Genomic DNA, 17121 nt, shown 5'->3' with positions numbered 1-17121 from the left:
AGTAAAAAAAAAAATCTATCCAAGTGATTATTAGATTCCTTTTGCTCTAAACAGAATAATCCCTTGGTGTGGCTGTTTGAATTTACAGGGTAATAACTTCCCAGGTATCAATTGTTCTAGTGGTATTTATTTGTTGGCAAATACCCCACATTTAGACTGTCCATGTCCAGCTTTCTTTTTCTTTTTCTCTAACTTGCTATAGTTGCAAATGAGGACTAGAGATAATTGGTTTATAGATGTGTTTACTATTTATTGACCCATAATTTTTATGTGGATTGTTTTAAGTTCAAATTAGCAATTTCAGATAGAGTGAAGATCTGTGCTATAATTTTTATCATTTTATCGTAACAAGAATCATTTTTTAAATAAGAGTTTTCATAGGGGGATGAGAAAAGGACTGATGTCATCAATTTTAGAATGCGAACATGTTGAATGCTTATTTTTTAATATACTTGAATTGAAACAATAGTTAATGGTCATAAACTGAGGGGTTTTTTTAATGTCTACTTTTATAATTTTTTAGTACAACACCTCAGGTATTGAGCCCCACTATCACATCTCCCCCAAATGCACTGCCTCGAAGAAGTTCACGACTTTTTACTAGTGACAGCTCTACAACCAAGGTAATTTAAAGATTTCTGTATATCACATTTACTTAATGCTTCCTCCTCTAAAATTTCTGTTCATCGATGACTCAATGTCTGATGAATAAATTAGGAGACTATTTAAAAATTTTTTAATGTTTTTTAATTTGGAGGACCATCTGTAACATTTGTAAATTTTCTTGGTCCTTTAATAAATATAACATTGTAGAAATTACAAAATTATAGTGATGGAGAGCAGGTCAGTGGTTATTAGGAGCTAGAACTGAGGGGAGGATGTGACTTTTACAGCATAGCACAAGGGAATTTCTTTGTGTAGTGGTAGAGCAGTCCTGTATCTTTATTGTGGTAGTTGATTACACAGATCCATACATGTGACAAAATTATACTGAAGTATACACACCAAAATTTTTTAAAAGGTGCATGTGAAAACTGATGAAATCCAAATAAGATCTATAGTTTTGGTTGCTAGTGTTGTACCAATTCCAATTTCCTGGATTTGATGGTGTACTACGGTTATGTCAAATGTTACCATTGCTAAAAGTTGTGGGAAGAGTAAATGGAAATTTTCTGTGTTTTCTTTGCACGTTTCTTTGCACAATTGGAGGAACTTATACCTTTGGTAAATTTTCTTCATCTATTGACAAATATTATGGACAGTCTTTAACTTTGACATATATAGATCAGCAATTTTGTACCTTATAAATTACAATGCTCTGAGACAATTAGATAGTTGTTGTATCTACTTACTTTCTTATTTATTTATTTTTTTTTACTTTCTTATTTTTAAATAATAAATGAAAGTGATGGTTTTTTAAAAAATGTTTGTTTATTTATTTGGCTGCATTGGCTCGTAGTTGCGGCACGTGGGCTTCTCTCTAGTTGTGGTTCATGGGCCTAGTTGCCCCACGGCATGTGGGATCTTAGTTCCCCAGCCAGGGATCGAACCCACGTCTCCTGCATTGGAAGGTGGATTCTTAGCCATTGGACCACCAGGGAAGTCCCAAAAGTGATATACTTTCAATAAAGAGAAATGCTTAAAGCTAATGTACCTTAAACACTAGTTAGTTACTATGATTTATTTTCAGAATTGTTGCGTTCCAAATTAAATGACTGATGACTTGTTTTCTGAGAAAAATACAGATCAATCAAAACTGTTTATTTTATATCTAATACGTGAGAAAAGGGTTGGGGGGATGTCTAAAATAAATGAGTATAATAAGTGTGGGATTTTCCTTCTTGTTACAGGAGAATAGCAAAAAATTAAAAATGAAGTTTCCACCTAAAATCCCAAACAGAAAAACAAAAAGTAAAACTAATAAAGGAGGAATAACTCAACCTAACATAAATGATAGCCTAGAAATAACTAAATTAGACTCTGCAATCATTTCAGAAGGGAAAATCTCCACAATCACACCTCAGATCCAGGCATTTAATCTACAGAAAGCAGCAGCAGGTCTGTTTTAAATGCTTAATGTCTTCTTTGTATTTTATTTTATTTTATTCACTTATTTTAAGTGAATTTATTTATGTTCATTAAAGTGCTTTCCATTTTTTCCTGGATAGATGTTGGAATTTTTAATGAATTATTTTGTAATTAGCCTTTCTAGAAAACCAGACTGCTTTACTGTGTTTTTCCCCTTTGTTTACTACATTGTTTTCTCCTAGAAGGTTTGATGAGCCTTCTTCGTGAAATGGGGAAAGGTTATTTAGCTTTGTGCTCATACAACTGCAAAGAAGCTATAAATATCTTGAGCCACCTACCTTCTCACCACTACAATACTGGTTGGGTCCTGTGCCAGATTGGAAGGGCCTATTTTGAACTTTCAGAGTACATGCAAGTAAGTATGAAAAACAGTTATATATGCCTTTCTAGAGATAATTTAAATTTAATTAAAATGCTTATGCTTGAGAAGCCTAGATATAAAGGGTCAGTATTTATTATGTAATGTCTATATTTATTTTGTCACTATATATATATATATAAAAGCACAATTCTTTCTTGTGTTAAGGGGTAGTTTAAATTCTTTGGGATTACTTGAGATAGATTTGTAGAGAACCCAAGTCATCCATACATTCTTTTCTTTTTTAAATTTATTTTTCCTTTTTTTTTTTGGCTTGTGTTGGGTCTTAGTTGGGGCACACAGGATCTTTGTTGAGGCATGCAGGATCTTTTTGTTACGGCACATGGTCTGCTTGGGTGTCTCTCTAGTTGTGGCAGGAAGGTATTCTCTCTCTAGTTGTGGCACGCGGGCTCTGTAGTTTGTGGCATGCGGGCTCTCTCTTTGAGGCGTGAGCTCAATAGTTGTGGCACGTGGGCTTAGTTGCCCCACAGCATGTGGGATCTTAGTTCCCGACCAGAGATGGAACCCGTGTCCCCTGCTTGAAAGGTGGGTTCTTTACCCCTGGACCACCAGGGAGGTCCCCATCGATACATTCTTATGTGAAACATTTGTACTCTACTTAGTTGGATCTGAAAATGTGTATTTACCATGTAATAGATGTTTATAATCAATTCTTTCTACTATATATATAGAGTTCTTACTGGGATGACTTTTTGGCATTTAGTATGTTTTATAAATTTAATACTATGGAGAAAGTTGTATGTAATGGAGAACATAATGTCCATATTACAAGGCTTTTATCATTTTAATTTTAATTATATTTGTTGCTTAAGTTATCTGTTTAAATCAGGAAAGGAGAGGATGATTAGCCTAAAGCCAAAGAAAATTCTAATTTACTCCCCATTTCTTCTTTCAAAGCACTTCATCCCCCTGCCCCTAAACTTAAAATTAGAAAAACGTTTAAAAAAAACTTTAAGAAACCTATATATTAGTAAAATTTCTCTAACATAAATTATTTAAAGTTGATAATAAGGTCACTTATTTGCCCTGATTACTTTCAGCATATATTTGAGTGCATGTTGTATCCTAGACTCTATTCTGTACTGTAATATAGCTAGACAGATAATTGCTTGCCTTCAGAGAGCTTACTTTCTAGTAAGAGACATATTGTAAGCCAATAAATATATAAGGACAGGCAATAAGCATATGAAAGAAATAGCAATAATAATAGCAATAAGCATATGACATAGCAATAAGTCATATGAAAGAAAAATGAGGCATGGTAAGGAGATTGGGAGACAGTGAATTATGGTGCTATTTTTTAAAAAACATGCTCAGAGGGCTTCCCTGGTGGCGCAGTGGTTGGGGGTCCGCCTGCCGATGCAGGGGACGCGGGTTCGTGACCCGGTGCGCGTCCGGAGCCTGTGCTCTGCAACGGGAGAGGCCACGGCAGTGAGAGGCCCGCGTACCGCAAAAAAAAAAAAAAAAAAAAAAAAGATGCTCAGAAAAAGGTTACTTCTCCCTGAATGAGCCATGCAAAGCTCTAGGGGTGAAGTGTACTTCCAGGTAGAGAATAAATGCAGAATTGAAATTTATTGTAAATTACAATTGTAATTTATCTTATAATTTTTGTAATCAATCTTGTAATAAATTGTAATTTATCTTGTAATTTTGAGTACTAAAGAAAAAAGAGTTGTAGACAGAAAGACTTTTTCATTGCTGGATTGTGGTTTTTTTAATTGGTACACAGGTAAAAGCTTTGTGTGGATTATTTCTTATTTATTGTTTCACAGGTACTTTACATGAATTTTATTGTTACCCCTAATTATAGAGCAGATGTAGACCCAGATATTTAACTAAAGAAAGCCTTTGTTTCAACTTAATTTAGTAAGTTTTTTTTTCATTTTCCTTTTTGTGTATGGCACAGTCACTTTTCAGAGGAAGCAATAGATTCTGAAAAATTTTAAACCAGAAGGTTTCCAAAACCTGTATTTTAGCAGGTGGTTAGGTCTGTCTTCTCTTAACCAATGCCTGTTTGAAAAATGCCCATTTGAAAAACTTATCTGTATAACTTTTAAGGGATTCAGGGAAGTCACAAATCTAAGCTAAATTTAGATAGTATATGGCCATATGTAAGAATTGTTCCTATTTTTCTAGTTTTATAAATTCTGTTTCCATATTTTGTCATCTTCATTTCATTAAGAGTAGACCAGATATTCCTTATTCTAAACTAAACTTGACTTTCAGAATTTTTAACTTACTGAATTGATAAACTGGGGAGCTACATAACCCAAAGCCTCAAACTTCAGGGGAGAGAAGCACAGTTCTGGAAGCTTTGAGTGTGGTGAGGAAAAACTTTGACCTGGTAGCTGAGAAGGGACCCTAAAGTCAAGAGAGTGCTGCAGAAGAAAAGGGAATTATACTAGGCAGGGACTATAGTTCCTAGCAGGTAAGACATTGATGAAAATATTCAGTGCTCAACATGCCATAGGGTTGGTGGCCAGCCAAGCCTGTTTTTCCCCTGAAGTTTTCAGCTCAACCTCTTAATAATCAGTACAAAAATAGGTTTTGTATTACACAGGTCATTCTTCTCTCACCTTCCCTGAGAGTTATTCTATAAAGCCATAATTAAAACATGGAATAGTGTTTTTTGAGAATAAAATAATTGACTTCTTTTTAAATTATTAACTTTGTATAGATCTCTCTTCTGTCTTTTTGGTGGAAACAAATTTTCTTTTCAGAATTCATGTTCCTGCCATAACTTGTTTATAAAAACTAGGTTAAGTGTGAATCTGATTACATCAATATTTGACCTACCATGGAAGGTTGCTCAATTTGGCCATGTGTTAGTATCAATACTAGTTCACATAAACACTGTAAAACAAGGCAGCGTTTAGGTCCTATAAGAACAGTGCCCAGCACTCTCCCTCTGTATATGTAAATTGTATCAACTTGTTTTCCCCTTACTAGTTTTTATATTTCAGGCTGAAAGAATATTCTCAGAGGTTAGAAGAATTGAGAATTACAGAGTCGAAGGCATGGAGATCTACTCTACAACACTTTGGCATCTTCAAAAGGATGTTGCTCTTTCAGTTCTTTCGAAAGACTTAACAGATATGGATAAAAATTCACCAGAGGTAAATTAACTGAAACACTTTGCTTATGTGGCTATCTTTTTTAATTTTTATTTTATTTTATTTTTTTTGCCTCACCAGCGCAGCTTGTGGGATTTTAGTTCCCTGACCAGGGAGTGAACCCAGGCCCTAGGCAGTGAGAGTGCAGAGTCCTAACCACCGAACCACCAGGGAATTCCCTGTAGCTATCTTTTGATCATCTTTACCAAACGGAAATGACCCAAATCATTCATTTAGTATCACCCACACTTATTTTTGTATTCTTCTGTATAGGCAGGGACTCAGAGAAGAAGGGGAAATCCTAGAGTATATGGTGCAGATTCACAAATAGAAAAATCATAAAGCAGATTTTTCATTCAGGATTAATCAAGATTTGGTTTTGTTATAATTGCTGTTGTCACCAAGAGTAGAGTTCATTAAACAGAAATAGAGATTTTTTTAAAGTGCTCATTTTAAATTAAAATAATAATTTTAACTGTCATTTTAAGACATAGGCGCAGTTTACATGTTTCAGTCCTATAAGGATTTTATTTCTGTGCACCTCAAGAATATTTAGTGGTACTTCTGTAACATATTTAAGCTTCTGTAGTCTCCATAAACACTGAATTGGCAAATACTGAACCATTGCTCCTAGGGGAAATACACACACACATATCACACTTGGATCCACCAGTGATCACTAAAGCACTGCAAGTATTGATTTTGGTTTTACAAATAAATTTTAGAAAGTAGACAAATTTGCCAATATGGAATCCATGAATGAGGATTGACTATATTAAAACTCTTTCAATTGCTGTCTTTCTGTTCTAAATAAGATCTGAGTCTTGATTTTAGTCATAGATTGCTTTTGTTAGAAAAAAATAAAACAAAATTTTAATTGTGCATTTGGTTCTTGTTTCCATTTTTTTAAGGCCTGGTGTGCTGCAGGGAACTGTTTCAGTTTGCAACGGGAACATGATATTGCGATTAAATTCTTCCAGAGAGCTATCCAGGTTGATCCAAATTATGCTTATGCCTATACTCTATTAGGGCATGAGTTTGTGTTAACTGAAGAATTAGACAAAGCGTTAGCTTGTTTTCGAAATGCTATCAGAGTCAATCCTAGACATTATAATGCATGGTAAGTGCTAACAAAGTGCAAAGGCAGTGTCTTATTGATGGGGCTGATACTCAGTAATTTTTCTTATTAGATATCTCTTTGTTGTCATGAATTTGATTACTAACTAATACTTGAGAATGGTACCTACTAGTTGATAACTTCTAACCAAAATGGTTTTTTATGTGAAATTTATACCTTTAACAAACTCTTAACTAATGCCAATAGAATTCCAGATCCTTATATTCAACAGTTTCAACCTTTTCTCCTACCAAATTTTTGAAAATAGGTGGTTTTGTTACTTTGATTTGCTACTATTTCTTAGAACACTAAAATGGTGATTAAAATAGAAAGTGGTTGGGACTGTGGAAGGTTAATCTTTTGGGTTAATCATTATAGCAATTTTCTATTTGTCACTAAATCTGAAGCACTAGATTATTGAAATATATTTTTTCATTGGTGTATATGTGTTTTTTAATGGATATCTCATTTCTAAGTAGTTACATTGCCTGAAAGATGGCCTGATAAGTGCTGGCTTCTGCCGATCTATTAAACAGTCAGGCTTGCCAACATTCACATAAAGTTCTCTGTGATATTTTCAGAGCTCAGTTCTTAATAGGACTTCTGTTGTTTTTTAAATATGTACTGTCTGTTCTGCTATATTGCAATAGTTGCGTTCTTAAAAAAAACTTTACCATATCAAATATTATGCTATAAAAATAATTGTTTCAATTAGAGAAAAGGAGGAATATTTAGACTAGCAAGCTTTTACTGAGAAGAATTTCAATATTGAGTTATTTAGGTAACTATATAAGTATTTAACTAAACATTAAGCAAATTTGTTTTTCCAACTCCAATCTTCAGTTATCTCCACTTTCACCGTTATTAGCACAGAACTTTTCATACCTTTTCTTCACCTCTAACACAATTATAATAATAAACAAAACCACACAAATAAAGCAGATATACTGTTGTGCTTTTTTTCTTAATTATTTGGTGTTTATTCCCCATCATCATTAGCTAGTTTAGCCAAGAGGGATCCTTAATGTAAATCTGTCACAATGTGTTCATTTGATGTTTTGAAAATTCAGGAAAAATACCTGTATGTGAAGTTACTATACTGTTACATAGTCTTTAAAATGTATAATTTTGAAGTCTATTTGAAGCCTTTAAAAAATTTAATTTTGAAGTCTGTAAATTTTGAAATCTATAGGAGCATATTTTTGGCACAGTGAGTGGGGAGACGGGATGGAAGCAGAACATGACACTACGCATATTCTAATTATAGTATAAAATATATATGCATTTGGACAAATAACATAGAATTAGCATTGTTAGGAGTTTAGGGTCTAGAATCATAAAGGAAGGAACTGATTAGAATCCTTATTAGCTGTATAACTTTGGGCAAGTTATTTAACTTCTCTAAGCCTCAGTTTCTTTATTTAAAAATGTGATTGGTAACAGTACCTATCTCCTTGGTTCCTTCTAGGATTAAATGAGGTAAATCACACAAAGAATTTAACAAAACTCTTGGCACACACACATGATAACCACTCAGTAAAAATTAGTTACTAAATCTAGATTGTAGTGGTGGGTCTAAGGGTGTAGTTTCTTTTTTCCCTCATTGTTATAGTTTTATTTGATTGATTGATTGATTGACTGGATTGGATTTATTGTTTTTACCTGTAAAAGTGAATTGACTAGAATTCTTTGACAATTTATCATGACTGATCATTTTTGCCTGTCCTAAGACCATCAGTATTTTTCTACTGGTTTATTAAAATGCCACATTCCATACATATCCTTTTATTAGTTGAACTAAATTAGCAGTTCATATCCCTAAAATTGTACTTTATTTTAAACTCTCAGGTATGGTTTAGGAATGATTTATTACAAGCAAGAAAAATTCAGCCTTGCAGAAATGCATTTCCAGAAAGCACTTGACATCAACCCTCAAAGTTCAGTTTTGCTTTGCCACATTGGAGTAGTAAGTAGCTTTCTAAGTATTGTTCAGTTAATCCCTTTTGAAATGTTTGTTATTGACTTAATTGCTATAATGAAAATTAGGGCTTTTTGTTATTGTTATTCTTGAAACAATATCCTAGATTCTTTTACAGCCAAAAATATTGCCTTTTTGCTTGGCATAAAGAGAAATCACTGGAGTACCCTCATTCCTTGGGCAAGTTACTTAATTTCTCTGAGGTTCTATTTTATGAATGACAAGTAATACCACCTTGCATACCTCATAGGGTTATTATAACATTCATATGAGATACTTCATATTTTTGAGTGTTATTATAACACTCATATGAGATACTTCATATTTTTGAAAGCAGTTTTCCATATTAATATTTAGCTCCTAAATTAAGTAATTAATAATTTAAGGCAAATTATTTCCTGTATTTTAGCCTCTGAGTGATATAGATATGTCAGGAGTAATTAAAATTATCATAAGGCAGTGTGGATTGCCAATTTTATATATTTTTTTAATGTATCTGATAATAAGTTGTACTTTGATAAGATAGGAGAAAAGGTATGTTTGCTTTTTAAAATCTCATTTACTAGTTTCTCTGCAAGCATGGTACCTTAAGTTCTTTTTCTTGCCCTCTCACCCCCTTCCCCTCTCCCTCTTTCCTTCCCCTGCCCCTTTTTCTTTCTCTCAGCAAGTTTGGCTTTTGTGTGAGCAAGCGTACAATATGAGGAAAATTATATTAGTTTGGAATTTCACTGTTCATTTTGGGGGAAGAATTCTAGTTCTTTATAATAATTTTCTTAAAAATTGACATGGTAACCTCTTTTATAGTTAGATACTGTGCAAAAAATATAAAGTATGTCAAATTAAAGATTTTTTTTTCCATCACTTAAGATAAACCAAACTTGATTATCTCTTGATACCTTTTAGTGAAGTTGAACATATTTTATAGTAGGCTTGCTTCTAAAGTTATTGTGGAACAGATTGTTTTATAATTTTGAGTGGTTTCTTTGAAGTTTTTAGATAAAAGAGTATGCTTCTCTGTTAGGAAACTAGTATTTAGGATTTCAGTTCTGTGGGCAGAATATTTGGCCGCATGTAGTAATAACCTTCTGCAAAGATCATTGCATAGATGAATTTAGCACCAGATGTTGGCAGTACCTACTCTCACATTCTTGTTGGTTAAAGTTCCACAATCACATCCATTCACTCCACTTTATTTTATTTTATTAACTTATTTATTTTAATTGAGATTTTCAAGGAACATAATTTCAGTTTTAATCCCACTTTCCAATCACACTCAAATTCCAGGTAAGAGACTGGGTCATGGTTTCATAATTATACAATATAAAACAGACAAAGTGTGATGGTTGAACACCCCCCACTGGCCAGTTTCTAAAGCCCGTAGTCCAGCACTGTGTGATCTGTGGGTTCTAAGACCTACAAAGGTCACTTATCTTTGCTATAGTTTCCCTGTTTTTGTTTTTTTTTGAAGTATAGTTGATTTACAATGTTGTGTTAGTTTCAGGTTTTCAGCAAGATGATTCAGTTGTTTTATATATATATATATATATACATATATATATATATAATTTTTCAGATTCTTTCCCATTATAGGTTATTATGAGATATTGAATATAGTTCCCTGTGCTATACAGTAGGTCCTTGCTGTTTATGTATTTTGTATATAGTAGTCTGTAAACAGCAAGGACCTATACAGTAGGTCCTTGCTGTTTATGTATTTTGTATATAGTAGTTATGTATTTTGTATATAGTTAGTCCCAAACTCCTAATTTATCCCTCCCCCACCCCTTTCCCTTTGGTAATCATAAGTTTGTTTTCTATGTCTGTGAGTCTTTTCCACTTCATTTTTAACATATAATTCATCTAAGGAGGAACAGCAGAATATGAGTACACAGGAATAAATAGTGAGACTTGGTTGGGTTTTTTTTAAGTTATTTAAAATAAATTATTTACTACCCAGAATTACAGATTAATGGTTTTCAAATATGTAAAGCAGAAGGACCATTTTTAAAACAAATTCCTAAAATATGTAAAAGTGTAATTGTTCCGAGTGAAACAGGGTTGGTAAGTTTTAGAGCCAAATCCTCTAGGGGTTCTTGGAAAGCTTCGAAAAGTCTAATATTTAGAGGACCATAATAAATCTGTTAAAATGTGAGTATTACCTAGCTAAATAGTACAGATTTTCTTGAGAAGGAAGACAAAGGTTTTTCTTATCTTTTAAGCTTAAGGGTAACCAACTATCTACTCTAAAGATAGAATCTTGATTATCATTATGTAGGGTAATGGTGACTTGGGAGCTATGTTGGTTTTGAGTCACACTATTTGGTTTTCACCTTTCCTCATAAATATCAAAAGGAAAAGTAGGATCTTTATTTCTTACAGGTTCAGCACGCACTGAAAAAATCTGAGAAGGCTTTGGATACCCTAAACAAAGCCATTGTTATTGATCCTAAGAACCCTCTATGCAAATTTCACAGAGCCTCAGTTTTATTTGCAAATGAAAAATATAAGGTAAGATATATACATGTATCTTAATCATCTCCAACGTTGTACTGCTTAAGTTTTGCCCCTTTTTTAATAAACTAAAAGTTATTTATACTTGAATTTTTATCTTAAATAGTCTATTTTCCCCATTTTTAAAAGCTATTTCTTTTTTGTGCCTGTGTGATTTTATTTCTTCATGAGAAGTACTCATGGGAAGGATGGGTGTATGGATATTTAGGAATATATGGTTATCCCTTGAAAAGATTTCCTACGTGGAAAGGCAGTTATCTTAAATGTAAAACATAAACCATCCTGTTAGGACCAAAATATGCGAACAGATGACAAATGAATGTGTGCATTTTTCAATAAGTATTTATTTGAGTATCTGTTATATGTCAGGCACTAGGAATATAGTGGCAAGTGAAGCAACCATATTTCCTGCCTTTGAATAGCTTACCATCTAGTACCCTTCTAGAGGGAGAACAGACATTAATCAAATAATCACAAGAATAATACATAAAGGAAAAGTATACATAGTGAGTTATGAGATCTTATAACAGGGAGACTAGGTAATCATAAACTATGAATCCAAAGTTTTGATTTTAAGTTCAGGTTACTTTTTAAATAAATTCAGGCTCTTTCTACTAAAAACAGTTAAAAAGTTACCAAAAAAATACCCGAAATTTAAGTGCACGGAAAAACTTGGGTTAAATAATGCATTTTAGTGGACTCTTTCCCTAGAAATCTGTTATTCCAGTACACATTGAAATTTGCTGAAATCGAAAAATACAAACTCGGTGGTAAGCCCTTAACTTTTTACAAGACTAAGAAAGATATATAAAGGGATTAAATGTATAATTTATTCTTTGTCATTTATTCAGTGATTCTTATAGTCTCGCTCTGGTTTTCTTTATGAAGTGGATGTCTAATTCTACTGTTCTGTCCTTTTAAAACTCCTTTTAAATCTAATAAACACTTTTAACTTGCTCTTTGAAGCACTATAATTGTAATTCAGCATTTGTTTTCATTTTTTTGCTTCACTGTACTTCTCTAGATATGTGGTCAGGTTTTTCTGTTGAAGGATTTTATTCAATTTATTGTTCTTAAAGCCATTTTAATGCCACCACACCTACCAGGAATGCCATGTAAATCAGCCTATACTTGCTTCAAGAAGCTCATGTTCTAATCTGATCCACTGTCCAGGCTGTAATGGTTATAGTCATTTTTGAGTACCAGCTTGGGGCTTGGCTACTTTGATGCATGGATTAGATACAGGTAGAAAAAGGGCATAAGGAACAGTTACTGATTGCTCCTGAAATGTCTTGCCTCCAAAATGAAAATCAAATTGTGTTAGAGGGCCACCTCAGTCTCTGTGGCAAAAACATTGCTAGACACCACCCTATTTAATGTGTTGTGTTGATATCTAGTTGTGTAAGTCTTAAGTCTTTTAGAGCAAAAATGAGAACTCTGGTGCTGTGTTAGACACTATTTCTCACTATTTTTCTATTTGCAGATAGATTATCGGGGGGAGGCATGATAGATACATGAAATTTTGATAACAGTTGTAACATATAGTCATAGGAAAAAACACACATCAATTCTGAACTGTGTGAACTGTGTGTGGTGTAGAAGTATAGAAGTTTTGGGGTATGTTATCTTGATTAAAATTTCTTTAAAGCAGTGATTCTCAAAGTATGGTCTGGGAACTTCTGGTGGGGGTGGTCCCAAAAACCCTTTCAAGAAGTCCACAAGGTCAAAACTATTTTCATAATAATATTTAGATGTTACTTGCCTTTTTCACTTTCATTTTCTCCCCAGTGTACAGTGGAATGTTTCAAAAATTACTTGATGTGATATCATAACAGATTGAATGCAGAAGCAGATAAGAGAGTCCAGCTGTCTTCTGTTAACCAGAGATTTGCAAAAATGTTAAACAGTGTCACTCTTCTCACTGATTTTTTATTGTTCTGATTAGAAATATATTATGTTAGTTAACCTAACTAGGCTAGATTCCTAACAGTGGGATTGCTGAATCAATGTTTACCTGCAGTTGTTAACTTAATAGATAATGCTAAGTTGTCCTCACATAGAGGTTGCATCAATTTACAATTCTGCCCTCAGTGATGAGAATACCTGATTTCCTTCACTCATGGTAACTTCATGTAACATCAAACTTTTTATTTTTGTCCACTTACTAGGTGAAAAATTGACAGTATCTCATTTGGGGAGCCAGTTTTTTTGGGTTTTTTATTTTTGGCTGCATTGGGTCTTTGCTGCTGCGCTCGGGCTTTGCGGCGAGTGGGGGCCACTCTTCGTTGTGGTGTGTGGGCTTCTCGTTGCGGAGCATGGGCTCCAGGCACATGGGCTTCAGTAGTTGCAGCACGTGGGCTCAGCAGCTGCGGCTCACGGGCTCTAGAACGCAGGCTCAGCAGTTGTGGCACACAGGCTTAGCTGCTCCGTGGCATGTGGGATCTTCCCAGATCAGGGCTCGAACCCATGTCCCCTGCATTGGCAGGCAGACTCCCAACCACTTCGCCACCAGGGAAGCCCCAGTTTTTATTTTTAATCATCATATCTTTCTTTTAAATACAAATGCAGTTTTCCTATCTGTCTTTTCAATCTCCTGAACCCTTTAGCAGTGGTCAGAAAATTGCTAGATAATTTTAACTCAATTCAGAGGGTTAAATTTTAGGCTCTTCATCATTAGTTAAAATGGCAGGTTGGTATTCAAAGCTTAGTGCTGGTGTCAGGGAGAAGGTAAATTAACAGAACTTCAGAGTTGTTCTGCAACTTAGTTTTTAAAACACTTTCATATATAGTGTGATGGAGTTTAGTTATTTTAAACAAAATGGTGACAAAAGCAAGGGTTGTCACCTCCATATTTCACAAAGAATTGTGTGTGTTTTCAGTAAATTTTGGTGAATTCCTGCCACTTCTTAGTTCCTGTTGTCATAAGTATTTTCCTTGCATTTTATTTTCACAACAAGAATTAATGCAACAAGGAAGTACATTGATTAAGATCTAGTAAGCTTTAGTTAAGATGATTTAGTTAAGATAAAAACACTTGCTTAGTCAAAACTGTACTATTTTGCTACTGTGTTTTTCTTTGCTTTTTTCAGTCTGCTTTACAAGAACTTGAAGAATTGAAACAAATTGTTCCCAAAGAGTCCCTCGTTTACTTCTTAATAGGAAAGGTAAAGATTGGGGCCCTGGTTCTAAACTGTGACTTTCATAACATATTAATTTTTGAAGAATAAATATAATATTTTATTGTGCAATATCTGTTGAGCAAATTCAACTAGAGCTCTGAACTAATTGCTCTGGAAATAAAGAATGGATTTAGTTTTAACACTTAAGAAGATGACATCCTACTGAAGAAGCAAGAACACACACCCTATAACCCTAATCCTTCTATAGTTTTGCAAGTGTATTAGCACTTGCAGCCAATGGCCAGTAATGAGTTCCTAACTGAGGCTACCTCAAGGAAAGCCCTTAGCTTCCAATTATCAATAAAATACTCAAACATCCCCCAAAAGAAGAAAAGTAATGCTGCTGTGTTGTTTAGTTTGAAAAAATGGCTTGCAAAATTTCCAAGGCCAGACTAGTCAGGATTTTACACACTGGGCCCCCAGATGCCAGTTGGTTAAGGTAGCTGAGGACGGTGGACAGGTGCTGAGAGTTGATGTAACTCCGTTTAAAATCAGTGTAAATGAATGCTAATCAAGCAGCTTATAGTCCATTTCTTTCCATTATCATTGTTCCAGACAGAGTGAGATTTATTGGAAGCTCACTACCTGAGAGATATAGGCAAGGAATTCTGAAAATAATATCTGAATATATTAAAAGGAACTCAAAAGTTGGTATGAATTCTTCGATAGGATGAAAATGTCCTACTCATCAGAATGAATTTATAGCACATAATCAAGAACCTAATTTAAATTTAAAATGTTTAGGATTTTATAGCTGAAGCTTACAACTTAATGAAAAATGTAGTGCTGCTGTTTATTTTTAGGTTTACAAGAAGTTAGGTCAAACGCACCTCGCCCTGATGAATTTCTCTTGGGCTATGGATTTAGATCCTAAAGGAGCCAATAACCAGATTAAAGAGGCAATTGATAAGCGCTACCTTCCAGATGATGAGGAGCCAATCACCCAAGAGGAACAGATCAGTGAGTATCATCCATGTGAATTAGGTTTATATGTGGTTATTCAAACTAGAAAGCTAATGAAACACCACATCACAGTTGGTAAGATGAAACAAATATTTCTTTATGGCACAGAATAAACATGGAAATTTTTTTGAGTATTCAGAAAGCTACCTTTTGTATACGGATTTAGGGACTGCTTTTTTATTTTATCTCTAACCATGTTAGATTCTTTATACCAAATGAAATTTTAGGGAAATTGAACAGGGTCATATAATAACAGCATGCATATGGAGCCAGGTAACTAGTTTCAGTTCTGGATCTAGTTTGCTGTGTGATTTTTGACAAATCCATTGCTAATTTTTACCTAAGCTTCAATCTGTGTAACTAATGCCTGCCTTATCTGCTTCATAGGAACGTGGTAGGGGGAGAAAAGATGATAGGTGTGACTATGTTGAAAACATTATAAGTGTTAAGTGAATGAATAATAAATTTGTGCACCTTTTAAAGTACTGACAGATCTGTAGTAGCTATTCAAATTCTATGTAGCTCTCACAAACCTAAAATCTAAATATATGGTGAATATATTTAAATGGAGAGATCAAAAAAAGAGGAAGGAACAAAGAATTAGATTGATAACTTAAGGCAGTAAATACTCTATCCCTATACTGAATCACTACATTGTACACCTGAAACTAATATAATATTGTAAATCAGCTATACATCAATTAATTAAAAAGCAAAAAATATATATACTCTATCGCTTAATTGAGAGTATGTCTTAAAATAATTAATGAGAGCCAAGACTTAATATATTAATATTTTTTAGTAAGAGAATTGAGAGACCTCTGATGAGATAAACTAAGATGACTTTGTTCCAGAAATATATTTATATTCTATATTTTTGTGAACTAACAGGGACTGTCCCCAAAGTGGAGTCAACAATTGGACGGAATGTCAGAGAATAGTTCTGATTCTTAGGTTAGGAATAGGAATTCATTAGGGAGAGGCAGTTTTAGTAGTTAAAACTCTTAAAGGTTAAATGCAATAAAATAATCTTAGACATGCTATAAAATAAGGAACTTGAATTGCATTTTATTGAAGGATATCAGGATTTTTAAGGGCTTTTATTTAAGGTCTCATCTCTCTGAATATAATAATTTTCTTGTTTTCATGAACCAACAAAAAATATTTGTCAGATACCTTACTGTAGATTTTTGTTTTATTTTTAAAGTGGGAACAGATGAATCCCAGGAGAGCAGCATGACAGATGCAGATGACACACAACTTCATGCAGCTGAAAGTGATGAATTTTAACTTCTGGAAATCAAGACTTTTGCAACTGGATGTGTGACTAGTGCTGATGTGTTTCTTGTCCTTCCATATACTGAGTCTTCACTCTTGAGCCAGCAGTGTCATCATCCATCACTTATACCCTGAGTGTGCCCCTTTCATTGGACCCTGACTGTACACAGAATGAAAGGCAGTGCAATATTTAGCTGCTAACAAGACTGGCTCTCTCACCAGTATGAATGACAATTTAGGGGGTAGGTAGGGTGGGAAACTTTCTTTTCTTTTTTTTTCTTTAATCTCCCTTTGTTGGAAAGCTATCATGGAAGGAAAAGTTTTGTTTTATCTTGAAGGAACCATTAGAGATGGAAAATGGTGATGAACCAGAATCTCTTGGTCGTTTTTCCAAAAATTTGTTTTACTTGGTTCTGTTCCTGATAAACAAAGTGACTGATCTTCATTTCTAGGTTCTTCAAGAATGGTGTTAGCAAGTGCCAGATGGAACAATAAAAGACATTGCCTATAACAGA

The 17121-nt window shown here is 33.9% G+C and overlaps 1 protein-coding gene across 5 annotated transcripts in view; it reads left to right on the top strand.

The window, feature by feature from the left end:
• CDC27 (cell division cycle 27) overlaps positions 1–17121 on the top strand; it is a 56797-nt gene extending 39676 nt beyond the window's left edge. For 3 of the 5 annotated variants that reach the window (XM_060134226.1, XM_060134222.1, XM_060134225.1), the window contains 10 exons: positions 524–623; positions 1851–2058; positions 2271–2443; positions 5431–5583; positions 6492–6700; positions 8546–8663; positions 11055–11183; positions 14276–14350; positions 15169–15325; positions 16536–17121. In XM_060134226.1, the coding sequence (XP_059990209.1) occupies positions 524–623; positions 1851–2058; positions 2271–2443; positions 5431–5583; positions 6492–6700; positions 8546–8663; positions 11055–11183; positions 14276–14350; positions 15169–15325; positions 16536–16618 (1405 nt within the window). In that variant the 3' untranslated portion in view covers positions 16619–17121. Of the gene's footprint in view, positions 1–523; positions 624–1850; positions 2059–2270; positions 2444–5430; positions 5584–6491; positions 6701–8545; positions 8664–11054; positions 11184–14275; positions 14351–15149; positions 15326–16535 lie in introns of all 5 variants that reach the window. The other 2 variants (XR_009537552.1, XM_060134224.1) reach the window with 2 other exon arrangements.

The sequence above is a fragment of the Lagenorhynchus albirostris genome, chromosome 20 (genome assembly GCF_949774975.1).
Source record: "Lagenorhynchus albirostris chromosome 20, mLagAlb1.1, whole genome shotgun sequence".
Lineage (NCBI taxonomy): Eukaryota > Metazoa > Chordata > Mammalia > Artiodactyla > Delphinidae > Lagenorhynchus > Lagenorhynchus albirostris.
The sequence above is the reverse complement of the archived record's forward strand: the minus strand, read 5'-3'. Positions and strand labels throughout refer to the sequence as shown.